Raw genomic sequence first — 22,788 nt, forward strand, 5'->3', positions numbered from 1 at the left:
AAAATACTTAAGCAGCCTGACTAGGTTTTCGATAGGCAAGGGAAACCAACCAATAGTCAAGCCCGCATGTTTGAATAGTGCAGCACTTGGAAACTCTCTAATTTTCCCCTGTGGCGTCCAGAATGGAAGGGATGCCCCATATTCCTGATCTGTGTTTGGAAGAAGCACTAATGCACCAGTGAAGTTGCTTAGATGAATGTAGCTTTGTTGACAGGCCAATTTAGCTGTCATTTTGAGATAATGGAGTGTTCAGAGGCAGTAAGTACATCTACATACAGCGATGATCCAGAACCTGGCTATCTCAGATCCTAACCGGAGCCAGTTCTTCTCTTCTGTTTCTTTCGTACAGAAAACAAATTTTGATTTCCATTTCTAAGGAACAAAGGACAGAGAAATTTTGAGACTGCAAATTGGTCCTACTTGTTAAAAAAAAAAAAAGAAAAAAAAAAATTGTTGCTTTAAGTTGTCTGCTTCATCAGACACAGACACAACTAAAAACACTAACTTCCTTGAAGGAAAAAGGTGTTCCCATTAGAAGGATGTCAAGTTTAAGTTCTCATTAAAGTCATGTTTTGATAATCTCAACGTTAAACACTGTGTTCTTGAGATACTTTCTTTTCCACTTTCAAGTGGAAAAGAAGACATTCATTGTCTGATAACTTCAGATGAAGTCAGATGATGCCTCTCCTCTCATCAGCATAGCTTTCATTGTCAAGACTGCCTTTGCGGCAATGGAATTGACTGCTCTCTTTCATACTCTTGCTTTCCCGGCATTATGTCTTCATCTTGTTAGTTCCACATCTTTTGCCTTTATTCCTTTTTCAGTCTTTTAAGTCCTGTAATGGTGCCTACTAAAGCATCTGCAGTGTGTGCATCGGCATTGTGTGCAGTTGTTCTCCCACTTTCAGCCTCAATGGCATCTGATAGCCAATAAGTCTTGGCTGAAGGTTATGAGCTTCTTCTAAAAACTATCCAGCAAAAGCTGCAGCAGTTCAATGAGAAACTTTTGAAAATGATCCTTCCTTGCTCGCCAAGACCACTGGCTGCCTGTTCCCCATTCCCGTTGCCTCTCCACACGGAGGTAATGTACACAGTTACATACTCACTAGTGGATGCTCTGCTGATACATCCCTTCTCATTTAGCAAATCATGTGAAACCCAAACAAACGATTGAACATCAAACAAATGACTGTAAATCTTGAGTTAAAGACCATGATGTAATCTGGCTGTGTGAAAACAGTGTGCTTTTTCACTGATCTAAAGCCTTTCATGCTCTGCAAATAAGAAAGTGAGTGATGTAGAAAATATTGTTTGCAAATTTACTGCCAGTCCTGTTCTTTTGTGCTGCCTTTGCACCAACCCCTAATTCTATTTAACGCTGGTTCAGTGGGGTGTCCTGGTTTTTCAGTCTGCTAGTACAAATGACATGCCCACATTTCATGCTGTGCTGCTGCCTCACTGTCTGCTGTTTGAACATTTGTTCTTCACTGCTCTATCTAAGTTAATTTAATTTGTGAAGGAAGTTGACAGCTCTTCTAAAATTAACACAAGACAATCGTATAAGCATCCATGAAAACAAACATTTAAAAGTGAGCCAGGGTTCACCAGTCTGATGCGTCAGTCACAGCTTCAACTGTATTGTGAAGGAGCAAGTGTTGAGTGATGTAAAGAATGCAGATAGAGTATATGTGTTTGTTCTAGGGGGAATGAACAGATACTTCCTGTGTATGAATCAATGAATGATTTTCTTTTCTTTGTAATACCACTATATTGGTTAATCCCACATGGAATTTCAAGACACACAGTAGTAACACAAATAATTGAACCTCTGGAAGTTGACATTCATGTTCCAAAGAAAGAAAGAGTCAGTCTAAATTTATTTGAAGTATATGTGTTTAGAAAGGTGGGAAAATGTGGTTCAACTCACGAGTAATTATTAATTGTTGTCACTGAAGTCCCAAAATAAGACAGAAGTCAGAGGTCAAGTCCAAAGCCTGAGGTTTGAGTTTCAAATGTTTTCTACACTAAATTAAACGCCTTTTTAAATTTTCAACAAAATAATATCGATGGCTATAACAAAAGCCTCACAGTACTGAATATTGTAGTTATGAGTTCACACCTGTAGTATAACAGTTCCTCAGGGTCCTCTCAGCATCTGTAACACATAATTGTTGTTAAATTCAACCAAACAAAATTACTTTTTCCACTACTCAACAACAACAGCATGGGACAACCCATCCAGTTTTTAAAACAACACTCAGACAAAGTTTATACAGCATGCCCCCATACAATATTGTCAAGGTGCTAAGGAAATACAAGCCCAAAGCCGACTTCTTTCAACAACAAAAACCTTCCTGTTGTTCCTTTTTGGGCTGTCTGCATGACTTGACATTGTGTGCGACCTCTCAGTTGCACTGGCCATAGGTCACGTCCCACATCCCACTGTAAACACAGCAAGAGGCTCTGCAGCACAAAAGATAGTTGAATTACTGAAGTAATAACACTGAAAAATCACCTGTCTATGAACATCCAAATTGGAAGTTGGGTGAAGCTTGGACTTGTTTACAGTGTCTGACGCTCGCACTTTCTTGGCCTAATTGGACTCTGTGATTGTTTTAGAGGCTTTCTGGCATGGTGTATTTGTGCCCACTATCACTAATCTTCCACTAATCTTACGTTATAGATACATTAACCAACCATCATAATAATAAACCCCAAGTTGGAAAAACATGGAATTATTTAGCTTTTCTTCCACATATACAGTAGAAACACGTATATGCAGATATTTTTTTTTGTGGAAGAAATGCTTTTGTGAAGTCCCGCAAGCCATTGTGTGGAGTGCAGCTGATTTGGAAAATAGGGAAAAAGTGAAGGGGGCTGGGACATTGGGAGGGACAGAAGCAGTGTCTAGCATAATGATTTCTATTGAAGGGGTGGCAGCGAGTGAGGTTTGGGGTTATCGTTTTGCTTGACAGAATTTGAAAAAGCAGAAAATGAAATGAGAACTGTATTCATATTCAAATGGAGACAAGTCCCTATGTGGCAGTGCAGTTTTCAATTATGGGGGATATGTATATTTATGTCTACTCTGGACAGGGGCCTCCAGATGCTTCTTTAAGGCTGAGCATCACACGTATCAGACACGTTATTTTCCTGACAGTCTGAGGCCTGCATTTGTATTGTTTGGTGGACAGATCAATTATTTATTTATAATATATATATATATCTGTACAGATTTGTGGTTAGTTTGTCTTAACTCTATGCTGCAGTATTCATTACATATTATTCTTGATTTCTGGATTGGGCTTTGTTCATGAATTCATCATTAAGTTCTTCCAGAATTCTTAGTCTCTATTTGGTACTTTCAAACTAGTGATTTAGTAAATAAGGGTTGCAGCAGTAAAACTAGTAAATACTTTAGTTAAAACTCAAGTTATGTGTAAATCAGTTGCAAGGAAACTGCTGGTGTTAAGTGACTCAGCAATTCTTTCATGTGTCATGTCAGATATGACAAACATAACATTAAATATAACTTATTTTACTCCTCTCTCTATTGGATTTGTTAGGTTACTGGTTTTGTCACTGTAGATGTTTAGTAGTGACTTATTTGTACATAAGAATTAGGTCATGATGTGGTTTTGAGTCAGTGATGCATAAATCTTGACATAGTGAACCTTTATGTTATAGTTACACTAAGTTTGACCTGCAGGTTCAACCACCTCCTAACCACAAGAGAGGCTCTATTGTGTGATATGATAGACATCCCATCCTGATGCCCTCAAAGAGTAACACATGAACAGAGACAACTCAGTGGTTGATGCCTTATCCCGTACCTGTCTGCTAGTTATATACACAGTTGTGCTGCAGCAGCCACACTGAATGTAAAAGAAAGCCCTTGTTATTGTGTGTCTGCATGTCTGATAGCACGACAGGAGATATACGGTGCCATGGCAACACCTCTGCCTACATAGTGTGTAGTGAGTGTGTCTGCTGTGCGTAACTTTATATCCGCTGGTCACTCTGGAAGTTCAGACACCTTGCAGTGTTGTGAGTGGACTTGATCTGGATTACGACACTGGGACATCAGCCTGAGACACAGCTACACAGAATATGAGAGGTCCACTCAAGCTGCCGCTGAGTAATTAATAAAATCCTCATTTTGTCTCCAACCCTTTTCTCTTCAGCCGGCCTCGATTGAGCAAAGAGAAAGACAAAGAAACATAAATTTAAATGTTAATGGCATAGTAATATCCCTGTAGTTTCTAATTACATTTACTTTTTCATTGTACTTGCTGTAAACAATGGTGAATGAATGGGGATTAATAGGTAAAACATGACGGTGATAATTACCACCCTACCCCTCTGTGCCATATTTCTCTCTTAAGTCTTTTATTACCTTAGAGGTGTTGTGGCATGTTGCTATTACTGTGGAGGTTGGGAGGCAGCTAGTTTGTAGTCCTTGAAAAATGGGATCCCCTTGATTTACTTTTCGCAGTCACAGCAGCCCCACAGGGTCTCAGGGCCACAGCCAGGAATAAGCTTCCATGCCATCCACAATCTCTGCACTCCTAATTTTCTATGGCTACCCATATATGTGTATCACTAGAGTGCAAGAACTCTAGCTTCAACATCTGCCTGATTTGGGTGCTGTGCTCAGCTGGAGGCACGGGACATAATACCTAACTTCACTACACTCTTAAGATAATGAAATCTGCCCTAATTCTCCTCTCATTATGGTGTAGACAGCCACAGCTTTGAGTTAACACAAGCACAGGGAAGGCCCCTGGCTGTGGGGGTAATGTCATGCATGTAACTGGATGATTTGATTTGTGTAATATAAAGACCTTTGAATATGTAAGTATAGCTATGGGAACAGGTGACTTTATATGTGTTCTTGATAGTAAAAGTGTGAAGAGTACTTAGAAAAGTGTTCTTTTGCGGGTGGGTATGAGCCAGTGGAGAAGACGGGCTGTCACACCTGATGATGAGATAACAGAAAGTGGAATATTACATTATTATTTTTTTTCTTTTCCTACTGCTCCTGCTGTGAAGGCAGAGGGTGGCAGGCAGGTATGGCACTATCAGTACTTTCATTTACTGACATCTTGGCCGCGGCTAAACTGTGAAGGCCACTGTCACAGGTATTTAGAGATTGGCTCTCAGAACGAGGGGGGAGATTTCTGTCTGTAACAAGATCTTATGGGTAACACAGATGCACTAAACCTGGGCAAGAGGTCAGTTAATCGTCTTTTTTCCTCAAGCACTGCTGCGGCTCCGAGAATCTCAGAAGACTGTTGACAATTGTCCTTGTGCTTCATCGCCTCTTGTTTTTTGTTTTGTTTGCTGTTGTTAGCAGGTAGACATAGGCACCTTTTCTTCTTCTTTGCAACTTCTATTAATTACTTTTCTTGAAAAATATCTGAAGTTTTCTTCAGATAACAACTTTTTTATACTTTTTACAGAATTAAAGCATAACAATTAAATACATAAATAGTTAAATGAATAAATAACTGAACCGGCAACATAGGAAAAAAACACTGAGTCATCTAGAAAACATTCGCGTTATAAGCTACGTACTAACGGAATGGTTATGTTTGACAAGAGAATCAGATTCAAATGTTTGTCATGTAATAAACGTCAGATATAATATATGTGATCTAAATGTTATCTAACCCTAATACAAATGTTATTTAATTGAGATATTTTATTCCCTTTAATGGAACTGCAGTGAATTTCAACTGTTAGTAAATGATCAGCATATGGAAATTACTCTTTTATAGACTGTGCTGGTTATTGAAAGTTGAATTAAGTATAATCCAAGGTTTGCGGGAAACATTTACCATCATTAATCATATGTTTAATTGTGTTTTGCTACATTGGCAGACATTGGTTTAGTTGATTCTATTTTTGAGATGTTTTTTTTTTTACTGTAACTTGCCAAGATTTCATTATCTCCTTATTTACTGGACGCCCTGGTATAGTGCAACAGACCGGCTTCCAGAAACATTGATTCCACCTATCTCCCGAACAGATCAAATGAGATTAGTGGTAGACGGCAGGTGTGCCTTTGCTGATGACCCTCAGCATGTGTCATCCTTTAAACAACTGGACACCGCTGTGAAATGACCATCTGTAGGACTTGCTCCCACTTGTTTGGCAGCTTCCACCTCCAGGATTATGACAACTCTGCTGAGTGGCATTAGATTGGTTAATCATTAAATGAAGCTCACTGAAACCTGCATGCTGCTCAGTGAACCTTGTGACAATCTACCTGCAGTTTGACTGTCAACATTGTTGTCAGTCTAGCTGTTTTGACATTGATACAGTGATCCTCCATTAATTAAGTGTTTGATAGTGTCAGGAGTATTTTTACCATTTTATTTTACTTCATCAGGCCATTTCCTTTAACATGATACATTCATCTATAAAGAAAATGAAAAGACATTTCCAGAAATTCAAATGTACAGTATGTTCATTTATTACTGGACAACCTTAAATACATTAACAAACTGGTTATACAAATTGTCTGCATTGTTGTACTTAAATAAAGAAACACATCCAAACTGAGTAAAATACATTTGAATATTCTGAAGATCTTTGGCATTGACCTTAATTAAATCAATAGTTATTTTAGGGTAAAGCCATTTCAGAGTTCCACCAGGGACCCACAGTTTGAGTCCTTGATACTGGTGTTGGAGAGGTAAAGTGGTATACATTGAGATGACTTAAAGAGATGCAACAGGCATGGTCGTTAAATACCCTTCAGCCAGGATGATCTCTGGTTGACAGACTGCCTCATGAACATAAACTCACTGGATAATAACTGAGAGGCAGAGACCCTGTGTGATTAGGAAATTGGAATGATAATTGTCTGGCTGCTTGAACTTTCACTAAAAGCTTCATTTGACATGCAGTTTGCTCACTGGCCTTAATGGCTTTAACTCCAGGGGAACTCAAGGAAAGAAAAAAAAAAACACAACCCTTAAGAGCAGTTTGTCTGTTTGGAGCAGAGGGGAATGTTGTCTAAAAAAAAACTGGGCCACTGAGAATATCATGCTTAATTTAATAAAACAAAAAAACGTCTTTCTGAGCAAATATGTTGGTTGGAAAAACCGAGGACTGTTATATGGACTGTTGTAATATTAAATATATAACAAAGAACATTTTAAAACAAATGTTTATTTTTTTTGTCCAATGTTTCTGAGATCAAAGGGTCAAAGGAAAACTTCCAGTATTCCCATGCCACCCCCTTATACAGTGAAATATTTGGAGGACTGTCTAGTGTGTTGTGCCAAACCCCGTTTCCCACCCAAAACCCAACCCCCACCTAAATCTCCCCTGCAGCTTACTGTGGGTCCACATTCACAGTCTACTGCCAGAGAGCCTGGGCACTGCTCCAACTACCATTACCTGGGCAGGCGAGGAGCCTTGTTGGCCTTATTATGCTACTGTACTGTATGATTTATGACTCTGTCTATGTGCATCTGCTACATTAATAAACATTCAGGCACACACTCATAATTTAACCTACACAGTTCTGAGTACAAGCTATATCATACCTTCAGTACCTTGAGCATCACTGCTGAAGATTGTATTAGTTTGGAGTACATAGTTTTGGTGATTGCCTTTCCAGGCCCAGTGTGCTACTCATCATATAGCATGGCCATTCATTTGTTCAAAGACAGGTGACCTTCAGTGGGTACTAAAGTGTGCCTGGGAAAACAGAAAAAATAACAACAACAAAAAAAAGAGAGAAAGAAAAAGAAAAACAGCCTTTATCAAACTGTTTTTCTGATATTATGTTTCAGAGGTTGTCATGGTAACGGAACCTCGATGCAGACAATGGATGGAGTCACTTTTTTGGTTCTTTTTCCAGACCTGCCGTGGCTGATAGGGCCTATGTCTGAGCCAGGAAGAGGGAACAAAAAAATAAAAAAAAATGAGTGCACTCCCATTGAAACTGCTGTGAACTGGAGCGTTGTTGTGTCTGCTATCGCTGTTACACTGTTTGAGCAAACGTATCAAAAAATGGGGAAAGCAATGAGATGTCAAGTAGTGCAAACCCAGGGGAACGTGTTGCGCTTGCGATGAAACAGGCATATTGTTACTGAAGAGGGAATGTTGACGGCTCAAATTATAAAAACATTCAAACAACATGCATTTGAATGAGTTTCAGGCATATTTTAAGGGAGGTTTGCCCACAGAGAACTAAATTTTATTAATGTTATGTAAAAATGTTGATTATACCGAAAGTTGTTATTTCTTTTCCCCAATCAAGTTGATTATATGCAAAACCTTGATATCTCCCCTTAGGTATAGCCAACATGAGGCAGGTCACATTCAAACCTGACATAATTAAACCAGCAGGATGCAAGTTCAATCATTAATCAAGATGTCCAGACCACTGGGAATTGTCTCACTTCTCAATGTTTGCCCGAAAGTGGTATATTTACTTTGGGAATCGACGATGTATGTTTTGTCTTGGTTCTTCTTGTTTCTGTGGATTTGTCTAGTTTTCTCAGTTTTTTTACACCCATATTTCCCCTAATTTCCAAATAAACAACACTGCTCAAAAATATTCATATACTGTAATTCCACAAACACACTCGCGTCATCTGGTGTGTAGAGACGGGTTGTTGACTGAATATGTCCCTGCTGGCAGTGGGACAGCTTTTGTCTTTGTGCAATCCTAATTAAGACGCATACAGTAATTCCAGTTTTGTTTATGTTTCAACTAAACTTTAACAAGCATGTGTCTGTGCACACGTTTTATGGGGATGGCTGTAGGTTTTATTGTGAAAATGTATTCAAACCGGACGCAGCGAACTCAATGGGGCATGCACTCACTATTTTAGGAATACTGTGCTTTTAGCTTGATTTCCTGCTGGTTACACTATTTTACTAATTCATGTGTCTTTTCCTTTCTCTGCTCCAATTGGCCCTTCTTTTTCTTTTCTTGATTAATTATTTAAGAATGCGTTACTGTTTGATTTTTAATGTGATATTTGTGTCTTATATTTACCATTCAGGACATTTTGCTACATTCCATAGCAACGTGTGTTTGCTACACAACATGTAGCTGCAGCAAAAAGGACAATACCACTCAATTTAATATTTCATATAGTCCCCTAAGGACCAAAGGCAGACAGTTACAGGCATGAAAATCTTTTCCACAAGTAAAGCTTTATATTTCCATCAAGGTCAAGCCAGTGTAGAGTATACTGAATTTGTGTTTTCTCTGTGTATATTTTAGCATTAAGAGTTAAATCAGTGCTTTTAATTTTAATCCTGGGCTTGAATTTTTTTTTTTCAATTGAATTGAAAGCTACACATTTCTACACTTAGCATATGTTATATACATTCTATATCATATCATAATTTTACTGCCAACATCACTCACGTCAGACATTTAACTGCCTTGGGACAGTGGCTAATGGTCAGTCACTGGTGCTACCTTTCAGTAAAGCGATTTGCTATCAAGCGCTGCATTTATCATTAATCACACTGTGTGCTTGAAGCGTCCTTTTCAGTTGCAGTATTGTATATGGGTGTCGACTCGTGATGAAATGAATGAGTAATTACCTGGAGCTTTAATCACGCATGAAGATATGATGTGACTCCTCTTCCCAGCATGAAGCTAATTTCTAACCATATTTCATGTTAATGTGACATTATGCATTAAAATTGCTGTACATTTGAACTTTTTTCGGTTACATGTATTGACAGTGAGTGTCGTTCATGCAGTGGGCACGATTAAAGCATCAAACAAGCGATGTTTTGATGTGAGTGACTTTTGTACCATTTTTCTGACTTTAATAGAATAGAATAAGGAAGGAAAAAGCCGACAAAGTAATAGAAAATGGGAAACCTCTGTAACAGAGGAGTGAATGCCTTTTGTTTGTTAAAAAAAGATATGGTGGACTCCAACAGAAGACGCTGTTGGTAGCTAATTGATGGTTCAGTTGGTTCAAATTTTTGCGCCACAATGTCTGATTGCAATCTCGCTATGATGTTTTTTTTGTGATTGAAGATAATTACATATGGCCGCATGGTTCCTATCATTTTTAGGCTGTTTTTGGTCTGATTACAAATTTACTAATTAACAAAAATTTTATTTTTTTCACATTTTGAAGTTAAAATTCAGTTTGACAAAATAACGTTTTCCTTCAGGAAATGCCAGTTGTGTTCTCAAAAGGTGAATTTCAAATAGATGAGCTTCCAAATCCCAGGGTGCACGCAGTTGATCATCTCCTGTAACGAAACGAAGTCAAGGTTCCATCTCATTTAGGGATTTGATGAAAAATGAATTTTTGGGACTGTTTTTCACTTTTTAATCAAGAAATGACCCACGTTCATTAAAATTATTGCCATAAAAAAAAACAAAAAACAAACATTTTTAATCATAGCTTATACAACTGTAGCTTTACCTCTACCTGCTGTTGAAATGCTTCAACATGGATTTGTTGAAGCAGTCTGTTGACCCATGAGGCTTACTGAAACAACTTGTACTGTCCACATGTGTTTTGTCAAAAATGTTTTCTTCTTTACCTAAACACTCTCAAGTATTTTATGAAACATTCAGCGCAGTTAAGTAGATGATATCCTGTAAAGATGAAATGTATTGAGGTCTCTTTGCTCAGATGTCCTACTGTTTTTGCGTATAAAAGATTCAGCACTACCTAGTTTACCTTACTTTCCAATATAAATACATGATGAAAGCTCACCCTTGAAATATTCAGTGTACTCCAGGAGGTCTACCTGGTGTATGAATGGATAGATGGATGAAAAAAACTATTACACAGACAGGGCATATGTACATAAATTATTTTTTTGCATTCAGTGGTTATGGTACAGTGTTGAGAGCAAAAGCCAAAAACTCAAGTTGTGTATCCACTAAAACCTCAACTGAAATAGCAATGCTCACGATATAGAGGCTAGTGCATATGTTAATGACTAGCCCAAAATCTGGCCATCACAGTGATGGGTAATTATAAGGTAGGAAAATTTGTTGGTACAAGAGATCAACAAACAAGCCACAGAATTATAGAGCACACAGGTACACTCATCTCCTGGTCCTGATGTGTATTCTTTATCAGTGCTGCTGTTATTATTCAAAAACCTGGAGGGGGAGGTTGGGGACATTCTGCAGACACTGTATCTTTCCAGTAAAGCTCTTTGAGCCAGTTGCTGCTAGTGTGACTTTGGATTGTTGGTTTTGAAAGGAAATTTGGGCAACATAGATATTCTGATGATTGAGACTTTGAGATGAGGCTGGGGGAGGTACAGGGAGTTGCAAGCAGTGGTGTAGCAGTGACGATGCAGAATTCTCCATTGGTGAATACAAAGAGAATGAATGACAAATGTCTATTTGGACCTCCTCATGCTCATGATAGAACATGGTGAAATATGATTGGACAACTATGAAGTTGACCATAAAACAGCCTCTGTACCTTCCTGAACTACTGCAAGGCTCCATTAAGCAGAATTCTTGTGCTGAACGCATGCCATGAGGATATTATTATGCGTGCCAAGATTAAGTGTTATTAGTCTCATGATCACACATGTAAATGAACTCACATGCACCCACTCATTTGTAGATTTCTCTTATTTCCTATTTCCTATCGACAATTAATGTGTTTAAAGTAAGTGTATTAATCCACTCTTATTTACTGCACCCACACAAATTGGCCTTTTCAAAGCAGTTTTTTTTGCCTTTTACTGTGTGACAATAGAAGGCCAAATCCTAACCCTGAGCCAAGGGCTCTTCATTAGCTTAATCAATCAGAGAATGGGTTATGACTACTGCCCCTCCTGGGCCAGTGTGGGCAGAGCTTTGTCAAACAGTGTAATAGTCACCACCAAACAGGCTGAACCCTGGAACAGGGCCACCAGAGGCAATAGAGTGGTATGTTCAAGACTTTGTTGAACTTCCCCCTTAGACAAAATAGTTGTCATCAAATATCGGAAAGTCCCGGAAGGCACATTTGACATATGTTGATGTGACATGCGCCCTGTCTCACTGGTTGATGCCCCAAAGTGGGGTCAAACTAATAACCTCACCCCTTGTGGGGAAAACATAAGTTTGCCTCTGGCTCTGATACACTGTCAAAATCAAATGGTACGTTCACATAGAATTATGGGCTTGAAGCTTGGCCTAAAACTGAGGGGTAAAAAAAAAAAAAAAAAAAAACTTATCTCTTTCATCACCCTGCAGGAAAGATATGTCTGCTGTTTTCAAAAACCTTATCATAAAACTACAGTACATATTTTTCTAAACCATATAATCATATAAAATCTTAAGCTAGGAGATGACCCTTGCCAAGAAATGGCTGTACATTTGACCTAATAATATGCTAAGATAAATTTACTCTTTTGAAGTGCTTTAAGATTTTAACATGCTTTATTGAAATGCTTCAAAATTCAGTGTGAGCAAATATGCTCTACTGAATTATCTTTGAACAATACACCGAAAGCCTGTTAGCAAGCTGATTCTGCTCTGTTAACTTCTGAAGAGAGATAGAAGTTAAAGCTAAATTCCTGATGGAGTTTAAAGGGGAGAATTTTAGTCTTACAGTATGGAATATATTGTATGTTCAGAGCATTTATGAATCAGTGAGCCACAAAGAAAAAGAAAAATCACTGTGATGTGTTGTAATATTGAAACATATGGTTGTCTTAGGATACAGTGTACTAGGCGTGTAAGGAAGCTTTGAATTTTATAGGTTTTGAGTGAGTTACAGCATATTTTTTTTTATCTCTTAGGTAGTTCAAGCCCTTAAGCAAACACCAACCAACAAAGTAATTGATAATTACCTTCAAAGACAACAAAAGTCTCAAGGAATGAATTTAACCCTGTGAAACACACGGAGGGAACTGACACTATCAGTCACGTTTGTGAGCTTCTTGGAGGATGACTTCAGCCATAGCCAATTACCTTGAAAACCTCCCAGCCTTTGTCAACCCAGCATTTGCTACTCTTTCTACTCTGCCTATTCCCAACTCCCAGTGATAATTGCTACCAGACATCTTGTGTGGAATAACAATTGAGTAGTGTCCTTAGGGAAGGTTCTCAGTTTCCCTTCATGTTCTTTTCTTCTTTGCATCTTTCCATGTTGAGATGTGCATTGCATTGAGCTTTGTTGTGTTCCTTTTTGCCTTCTTAAAGCTCTAATTTCAGATGTAGATGTCAACATAAGGAAAGCCATTCCAGGGAATCACAAGGAAGACGAGCAACAAGGGGATGCTTTTTTTCATTACAAAGTGTATCAACTTAATTGGAACTACCTGATGGTAGATGTTTTTTTTTTTTTTTTGACATTTTCAAAAACATTTCTAACTTTTGGGTTTTGTAAGGGAAAGCGTTGCCTTCCCTTAAAATGTTCTCATTATGGCGTCCATATAATTATCATTTATGTCTCATAATTAGAAGTTATCTCACAATTACTGGCTCTTTACAATGATAAGACGAGTATCTCATAATATGGAAAGCAATGGCACTAATGAGAAAAGAAACATGATAAGTAATTGCTGCCACTGACCATAATGTAAGGTATACTTTATTGTCCCACAGGGGAAACTCGCCTTGGGCTCCAAGCCACTGCATCACATAACCCAGCATCACAATGCACATGTGCAATGCAGATAAATCATACATACAGACCTATACGAAACGTGCCTAGAATCACATGATGAATGTGAGACAAGGTGATAAAAACACCATTTCGTTAATAAAACCAGGTATGATAATAACATGTGATAGAAAACGATAGCTCCTCTAATAAAACCAGATTTAAACATAAGAATAAAAAACACATTGGTGATGGTTACAACCCAGATATCCCGGGTATTGTAACCCTACTTTTTGTTATTTAATATCTTGATGGAAGATGGGATGAATCTACAATTTGGCATCTCGGACTGTCAATCTCAGGGCATCATCTCCAATTCTGGGCTCAGGATGTGTGTTGGGTCATTCAGAATCTTCTGAGCCATCTGACTCACCATCAACCCACCGATTTAATTTTCTTGTATTAGCTTCTTGGTTTGAAGCACTGGGGCATATTGATTTCATTGAGTTATGTAAATGGAACTGAACTCTTAACATTCATAATAGTTACGCTTTTTTCTATTATTTCATATTTTGTTTCATTGTGGCAGTGAACTAAAGATATGATTTGAAGGGCCGTTCATCACAGAGTGATAACAGCAACTATCTGTATTTCTTGGTGAAATAAGAAGCACAAATACATCACTTAGAATTAGGCCCAAATATGCTTGTTTAGAAAATCAATCTACATTTCACTGTGACTCCAGAACAGAGATGGATCTGAACACCAAGCATAGAAGTGGAAGCAGTTAGTCCTGCTCTGTCAAAGAAAAAAAAAAATTGCTTTACCAGAAACTCAAAACCTGTCCCATCTAGCCCATTCAAAGCCTACATGAAACAAGCTACATTAAGGTTATGCATTATACATGACTTAGCCTTTCATCATAATATTCTTAAGGAAATGTACAGGTACAAGAACATTCTTGATATCTTTGTAAGCCATGCTATGAGTTTACAAGGTCATTTACTATTAGATATCTTCCTTGGTGTAGGTCAGCTTCCAAAAAGTTTAGGGCAGAAACAAAAAACGTCTAGTAATTCAGATTTCTTGTTTTATATGTTGAACATCTATTGGCTGTCTTTTCCTCAGCCTTTTTTTCTGTTTTATATTTATCTATTTTTCTCTTTTTGCATTTCTTTTCCTTTGTCCTTCTTCTCTCTTATCTTGTTTTTTACTTATTGTCTGTAGCCCTCAAACTCTCCATTCCTTCCACCTTTATTTTCATTGTTTAGTTTTTTTTTTTACTCCAAAGCCTTTTATTTACCACACTTTCCTGCCAGCTGCAGACAAAAAGTAGGTTATGCTTGGTGCAGTCCTTCCCCTCTCTTATGTTATTATACATCATTTGACAGTGTGTCACCCTGCCCCAGGATCAGACTGCCTGAGGAGAGACCAAACACTGCACCTTTGCTCTATTACCCAACGCTTGCCACACTCTTCATGTATGCCACAGAGCTGTGCATGCCACAACTTGAAGCTTCTTCCCTCAGAGTTATCAGTGAATGTTTGTTGTATTTGCGGCTCAGGCGACACTGGAATGCAACTTTGGTTGGGTCTGGGCGCTGAAGCTAAAGAAGCTTTTGATTTAATTGGTTTTGCTGAACTTTAGGATGGAAAGACTAACCTCAAATTGCTATTAGGTAAATGTTCCCCAGTGAATAGATGGAAAGGGGATATGATAAAACCCCATTTGCAGAAAATTGCGAGGCACATGTTGTTCTGCTTCAAGAATTGGTGTCTCTATTCACTGAGCCATGGGTATTCCTATCTCTCTAAATTGAACAAAACAAGATAGGGCAACATTAAAATAAATTACTTTATTACCGTGGTATTCATTATTGCTGGAGAAGACTAGGGAGAAAAGCATATACTGTATGTGTTTAAACTTAGCCCTGTTGTGCTCCTCTGTATATAATACCTATCAGTAAGAATCATATGTACAGTACAGTATGTAAGTATTTTTGTCCCTAGATGCAATGGGAATCTCTGTGAGAAAAATATAATGGCACCTAACAAATTATTATCAGTCATATAAAGATACAGAATATGCTGCTACCATCTGCTTTTTAATTTCTTCTGTCTTTTCCTCTGAGTAATGCTTTTTGCACTATGCAGGATCACCATGCCTTGCTTACAAAATAAACTCATTAGGACTTTGTATGTCTGTGTCAAAGCAATGTACAGTATGCTTTCTGGATTCTCAAAAATACATCAACAGCAACTCAGAGGGCACCTGAGGCACAAGACAGAGTCCAACCTGACCTTGTCTCTATCATAACACAAGCTGCTGTGAAAGGCACATTTAAATAGGACAGACATAGTAGAAAGAAGTTTTTTTTTAATATTATTTTTTTTGGCATTTGTGACTGGAAACATGCAGCGAAGGGCCCGGGCTGGGTGTTTTACATCCAGAGAGATTTTGGTGGAGTATCACACATCAGCATATTACCAGAAAGTTTGACCACCCCTATTGTAAGAGACAAGGAAATGTTCTTGTTGGTCCCCCTCCCCCCTGAACATGAGGAAAGCATGAATGTTGCAAAGAGACGATGGCTGCAACACAGGTTTATAGTGTATTCACAGTTGCTACTACTTCATCCTGAAGTTGGACTGAGGGCAGACTGAATGATACAGTGACTCACTACGACCCATTGAGGTACAAAGTGGTATAACGAGACAGGACAGGCTAAGACTAGCTGGTTAGCATACTAATTTAAGCAGATATCTCTACAGCACAATACATAGAAGCCTTAGACATAATGTCACATCCTTTATTTCTTCACATTCTGTTGATAATCTCAGTTAATTTTTGGAATGTTTTAAATTAAAATACTTACAATACTTAAACATGCCCTTTTAAATTTATTACCTCAGTCAAGCTGTGTTCGACCGTCTCTATGCGCCTCTGGTCATGGTAGCTGATTGTTGTTGTAGCAAATTAGCCTCATTCAGTGCAACAGTTTTTCATACATCTTAATAGAATTTTAAACAAACATTTGTCGTTTGCCAACGTTTGCCAATGCATCAAAATCCAGTGGAAGCTTTTTATGTTCTTCAAGAAAATATAACTCTTTTATGAATTTACATGCACTTCTGAGATAGATATTGTTGCATGAAAAAAAAAAAAGATTAAGAAAGAATGATTATTTGCAATCTCAAAGATCCTTTTGAGTTTAACTTTAATTTTTCTTCATGAAGGGATTTATTACAAAAAAAACTTTATCCCATTTGGGGAGAAAAGACAGCTTGAAATTTCACACAGTTTTTTTCTAAGCAAAATTCTAAGATGGCTGCAAACTTTAATGGTATCCTGGTACTGTGCTTTTTGCTTTCATGCGTGTAATCATTTTTGTTTAAATCTGTGTGCAAATCATGTCATTTTATGTTTATCTTGTGCAACTGTCTTTGAAATAAAACACTTCACTTGAAATAAAACACTTTGCGCTACTGCTCTAATTAGAGTTTAACCATGTAACTGTACACTAGTACACTGGCTGGTTGGCAGGCTCCTAAAGTGATAAGTCTGCTCTAGAAATCAATCCCTACATGCAAATGCTTTTTTGCACCACCAGGATAGTGTCAGAAAATGATCTAAAATCACCTTATGCATTTTACCTAGGCCTCTGATTAATTGTTGTCACAGGATACAGTTTCTCACCCCGTTCACCTCTGTCTGTTTTACTCTCCTGACCTTCTACCTGTCTTTTTGACCTACAGAACAAGATCATCCTGGACCCTTTGACGTTCAGTGAGGCTCGTTTCCGACCCTCTCTGGAGGAGCGCTTGGAGAGCATTATCAGTGGTGCCGCACTAATGGCCGACTCTTCATGCACGCGTGACGACCGGCGTGAACGCATCGTGGCTGAGTGCAACGCCGTTCGACAGGCCCTTCAAGACTTGTTGAGCGAGTACATGAACAACGTAAGTTTCCTGTCTGATAATTTAATACTCATTAGCTAATTGCAGCTGCACACATGCTCATTTGTGCGTGCACCTATTTGACTGCACACACACCAAGGAAACAGAAACACATGTTGCCGATCTGCTTTGACTTTTCTACTTAACACTGATTACAGTTATGTATTTTGTCTTTTTTTTTACCTCTTTATTGCTATTCTTTCACCTTCCATCAAACATCAAGTCTTACACCCAAAGCAACAGCCTTCTCATGAGGCTACGTCAGCCTTACTCAACCAGAACTATGTCGTTTTGTTTGACATACAGGCGTATGTTTTTATGGGCCATACAAAGAGTAGTTCAAGCCACGTTACAACATGTTGGTAATTCCCTTACCTTGAATAGCTCTTTGTCGATCCCTTTGATATTTTGTTCTTAGAGTAGTGCGACAGGTGCAGAGGTGGGAGTAGATGAGACAGTGAAAGCCGCGGTGTTGGTACTTTGGTGATGTGCTGAGAATAGATGTCAGAGGAGCAAGTCTATTTTCAGTTCAACAGCTGCTTGACAAAAACTGCACACAACTACAGAATGATGCCGAATGACATTAAAACAATTAAAGGCAACCAGCAAAATGTACTTATTAGAATTAATTATTGTGTGGATCACAATGAGGCAAAATTAAAACGGCACTACATTACACATGAGGGGACTTTCAGTACCTCTGGAAATGTGAATTCACGTTAAAAAGGGGCTCTTGTTGGCTACATATTTGCGAAGGCATATGTTTCCATGTTGCAACTCTAAACCTCCTGGGCGACAATAACATCTTCCTTCTTTGAGAAGCCAGTCTGGACTTTTACTCTACATTTGGTGAGCCATTTTCTTCATGCACCTCTGTGATTGGCACAGCTGTTTAAAGGTTATGAGACTGGCCAAGACAGTGATTAATCATGACACATGTGTGATTTATATTCTACTTCTACCTACCGTTTTGTGCATAGTGAGCTGTGAGCTGTGTCTACATAAGCGAAAATAGAAGGGGACTTGGATACTCTGTCGCTGACCTTGCACACATGACTTAGTTCTTTGTGCAGGACTTCATGATTGTGTCATTAAACCGGAGCTCATAAGATTTCTGAAACTTTCAAAGTCAAATCTATTAAATGTCTGATCTCCTTATATCATCTTAAAACCAAATGTGTTTGAAGTGTTTGACTCATTCCTTCATTTGTCTACAGAGACGTGCGCAGCCATTTTGATGGGCAGTGGCTTAGTTATAAAAAAGGAGCACCCTTTCTTCCCCACTCGCCATTTGTATTGTGCCCAGTCCTCATATACGTAGCTCATATTATTATATTTGCTGACACACATATACTGTATATTCATGTGTGTGCACCTTAAAGAGAAATGTAACACCTGCTGAAAGTTTGGTTTTTGCTGACCTCCAGAGGTTTAACTTCTCACCTTGCTGTAGTGATGTTCAGGTGTGTTCAAGGATCCCATGACATAAAACAGTGTGCCCAACCACACCCATCAATAATGCTGGGTGTAGCCACAGGCTTGAAAGCTTTTAAACAGAGAGGGCAGTAACACACTGCTAGTCACTCTGGTGTTAGGTTCCTCTTGAAGCGTGTACCTGTATAAAATGTGATCAGAATATATATGTTACAAAATAGAGAGGAGAATAATGAAGGCTAAATGGCTAACCTTAAAACACACTAAAATATTATGAGACACAAATATAGCCACATGTGGTGCACTCAGTGTTAATTAACAGATTAATGACAACTGATTAGGAACAAAATGGTCATATGCCATAACCTTAATTTCAGATATACAGACCAACCGTAACTGCTGAATTAATTACACATGTAATAATAAAGAATATCACGTTTCTTCATTACCATACAATGAAAGAAAGGTGTAGAGGGAAAAGTGAGAGTTCCTCTTAACTCTCTTTACTGAAAGAAATGCCCCAATGTACCTCGGCTGTTCAAGATGACTGTAATGTACCAATGTGTTCTTCTAAACTGGGACTGACATTGGTCACTGTAGCCTTTCTGGCTATAGCCATCTGTGGAAGAATTAGTTCAAGAGTTGTTAATACACTACCTTAGTTGTGCAGCTGGTGGTAAATAAAAGAATATTGGCCCTTTAGTGTGTTCTCTAATAAGGCTGTTATCCTGTCCATTCTTTTAAGATGTCTAGCATTAGTTTTGTAAGCCACTACTTTGTCTTAAAATGTGAACCTGCACCATTGTAGAATTGAATTGGTGATCTGAAGTGGACCATCAGTATTGTTGCTGTCTCCAGGATGGAACCAGAGTTTTTGTAATGGACTTTTTTGGATTTTTTACCAAAGGAAGGAGCACCTAAGCACCTCATTCACCACTTGGAAGATCTAGGCCAGCCTGAATGCAGCTCTAAAAGTAGTTCTCAAATAAAAAATATTACTAACCTAAAATAAACTACAATAGTTATCCCTGCATAATGCAATATGTCTCTACTTTTCTTTAATTACCAAAATGTAATCTTAATGTTAATCCGTTGGATTTCCTGAGTGTGCAACCTGCTGAAACTGTGCACTAAAGGTCGATCCAGCATATATTAAGTGTCATTTGTGGCCACTGAGCAATTGGCAAGCCAGCTGTCTATTGATCCTTACAGTATCAGTTCTCCTGCTGGAAAAAGGCCCCATGCAATACTCTGTAATCTTCAGTTTAGTATTGTATATTTGTTGTGGCATTAGTGCTCATAAAGTAGTCTAGAAACAATGGGGGGCCATTAGACAAGGGTCCTTATTATATAAGAAACCCTCTCTGGCTGTGATGTAATATTAACAGCTAGCAGTAGTTCTGCATTGTGTATGCATGTGTGTGTTTCTGTGACTCAGGGAAATGACCTTCATTTGATCTCAAAGTTGTGCTTTTTGTTTGTTTTTGTTTAGTTTTTTTGGTTTAAATTTTCTGATGTTGTTGTTGTTCCTGTTGTTGTGTTTGGGGTTTGGTATCCTGCTCTACTGCATACTAGTCCTTGAATTTTACAGCTTAGAATCAAAGGGTTGTCAGGATGCTCAGCTTTTACAATTTTTTCAATATTTCGATAGATAGATAGATAGATAGATAGATAGATAGATAGATAGATAGATAGATAGATAGATAGATAGATAGATAGATAGATATGGTAATACTTTTTAATTTCTACAAAACATGTCATGTTATGTTATCATTGATAAGAGAACTCATAATGAAGATCTCAAAACCTCCCACAGAAAATATTTAAGTGTCTACATAACTATGTACCTCCATCGGCAGACCCAGTTTCTTTGGTGTGTGTGTGTGTATGTGTGTGTGTGTGTGTGTCTAACATGCATAACTGACTTTTTTCATTTTGATTATATTTAATATTATCATTAACCTGGTATTAGTTGCCATAGTAGCATAGCCAAATATGACACATATCTAGTTTTATTGAGGATTGATAGGATTAGCCTGCAAAACCACTGATTGTTGTTAAATGCTGAAAGCAGGGGCTCCTGCAGCTTTGTATTGTGCATAAAACGTGGGTGTGGTTCTTTCATTCAGAAGAATGGCGCAGCCATTGTTTGCGTATTTATGGTGTTAGATCCACAGAGATCTATTCCTTTTACTTGCTCTTGAAAAAGCTAAAATCATATGCGTGTTTATGAACACTCAGATGCCCTTTCCCCTCTTAAGGCATGGCAGCTTTTTGCAAAGTAATTGTGCCTTGGTTCATTAGGCCCATGAGTTGTGTTTTAGAGGCTACAGCTGGGAGATTGTTGACAGCCCCTGGCTGTCCTAGCAAAGAACATAGAGTAAATCACAGACACAAAGAACAAAATGCCTCCACTTCTCAGCTCAGCATCCCCAATGAGGGTAAATCAACAACCAAGAGAGAATATGGAGGATATTGCTACCAAGTTTGCTCATAAAGTGTGTTATACTTAAAATTACTGTAAAAATGTAAATACATTTAAACTGAAGCTTTGTTAAACTCAACTCCAACTTGTCTCTAAGAAACAGGAATATCTACTGTATATGACCTTAATTCAAAATGTTTTTACACTTAAGTTGTACAATTTTAGATAGTGATGCCTTTGGTCACTGCACAATATAACAGGAACAAAATTTAGATTTTTTTTTCCACAGCCATGCTAAGGATTCACAAGTGCTAATTGCTAGTGATAAATTTAATTCTACTAATATGTACAGCATGCATTCCCAACTGATAACAAGAAATGGTAACAGGAATAAGAATACACTGGAAAGTGGTTCAGTATTCTATCTATTAGACATTGCCGTACTTCCTAATAGACCCAGTGAGTGAAGGGAGAGATATATACAAGTGGCATATTTCCTGTTTCTCTATTCTGCATGAAATTTTGGATTTCTGAGAGGTAAATACTCAACCAAAGATCTTTGTGAAGATACAAACATAAAACTAGATAGTGAGAAAATATAATATATTAAATGTATAATGAAAGATTTTTGGTAATTGAAGTAGATTCTAGCTACAGAGAACAGAAATAGCTTCCCACTCAATGTGAAATGTATTAGTTAGAAATATTGTGTACTCGCAGCAAAATGCTACCAGCCACCACTTTGACAAAGTTGCTCCTGACTGTGCAGTGAAAGTCCTTTTGTTCAAAGTTTACTGAAGTAATGTAAACATCCAGTTGCCTTTATGTTTCCTCCTCCTTCCTCATTCAGTCACACCCCGCTTCCCCCTCCCAACACACAAATTTTTATAGGAAGCCTGAACCACAGCACAAGGTTAATCAATGTGGTAGCTGGCAATAAATTAGGTTCAAGTGACAGGAGAATGTCCATACCTGTCTCAGCTGCTGGTGATCTGGTGATTGGTGACAGCAGGCCCGGCTCCCTGGCTGGTGCTGAATCATCAGGAGCAGCTGATTTAGTTACGGCAGCTCCGACAGGGCCAATCTATCAATTGATCTGGGGAGTAATGCATTACCAGCTTGGGTCAAGGGAGCCTGGGCAGAATATAGCCATAGCCAGAAGCCACGGCAGGTGAAAAGGGGGCAACTCGGCAGGACTGCGAGCAGCAGAGAGAAGGATTTAGGGAGTGTGATAGTGAGCGCACTAATCTCACTGTTAGCTGGATGTGGCACATAAAACTAAACGGAGGTTGTGAGGTAGGATGATCATTAGGGGGAGACTGATGGCCTTCTTGCGCACACAGCTCCTCTGGGAGTTGCCATGTAGAATGCTTAATCAACAGTTGGGGTTGACTGATTACATAC

The 22,788-nt window shown here is 38.4% G+C and overlaps 1 protein-coding gene across 3 annotated transcripts in view; it reads left to right on the forward strand.

Annotated features, from left to right (window-relative positions):
• The window catches only part of ctnna2 (catenin (cadherin-associated protein), alpha 2), a 360,950-nt gene that overhangs the window by 120,860 nt on the left and 217,302 nt on the right, over positions 1-22,788 (forward strand). For all 3 annotated transcript variants that reach the window (XM_056370618.1, XM_056370606.1, XM_056370611.1), the window contains exon 7: positions 17,325-17,528. In XM_056370618.1, the coding sequence (XP_056226593.1) occupies positions 17,325-17,528 (204 nt within the window). The remainder of the gene's footprint in view (positions 1-17,324; positions 17,529-22,788) is intronic.

This window comes from Seriola aureovittata, chromosome 3 (genome assembly GCF_021018895.1).
Source record: "Seriola aureovittata isolate HTS-2021-v1 ecotype China chromosome 3, ASM2101889v1, whole genome shotgun sequence".
In the NCBI taxonomy this organism is placed as follows: Eukaryota; Metazoa; Chordata; class Actinopteri; order Carangiformes; family Carangidae; genus Seriola; species Seriola aureovittata.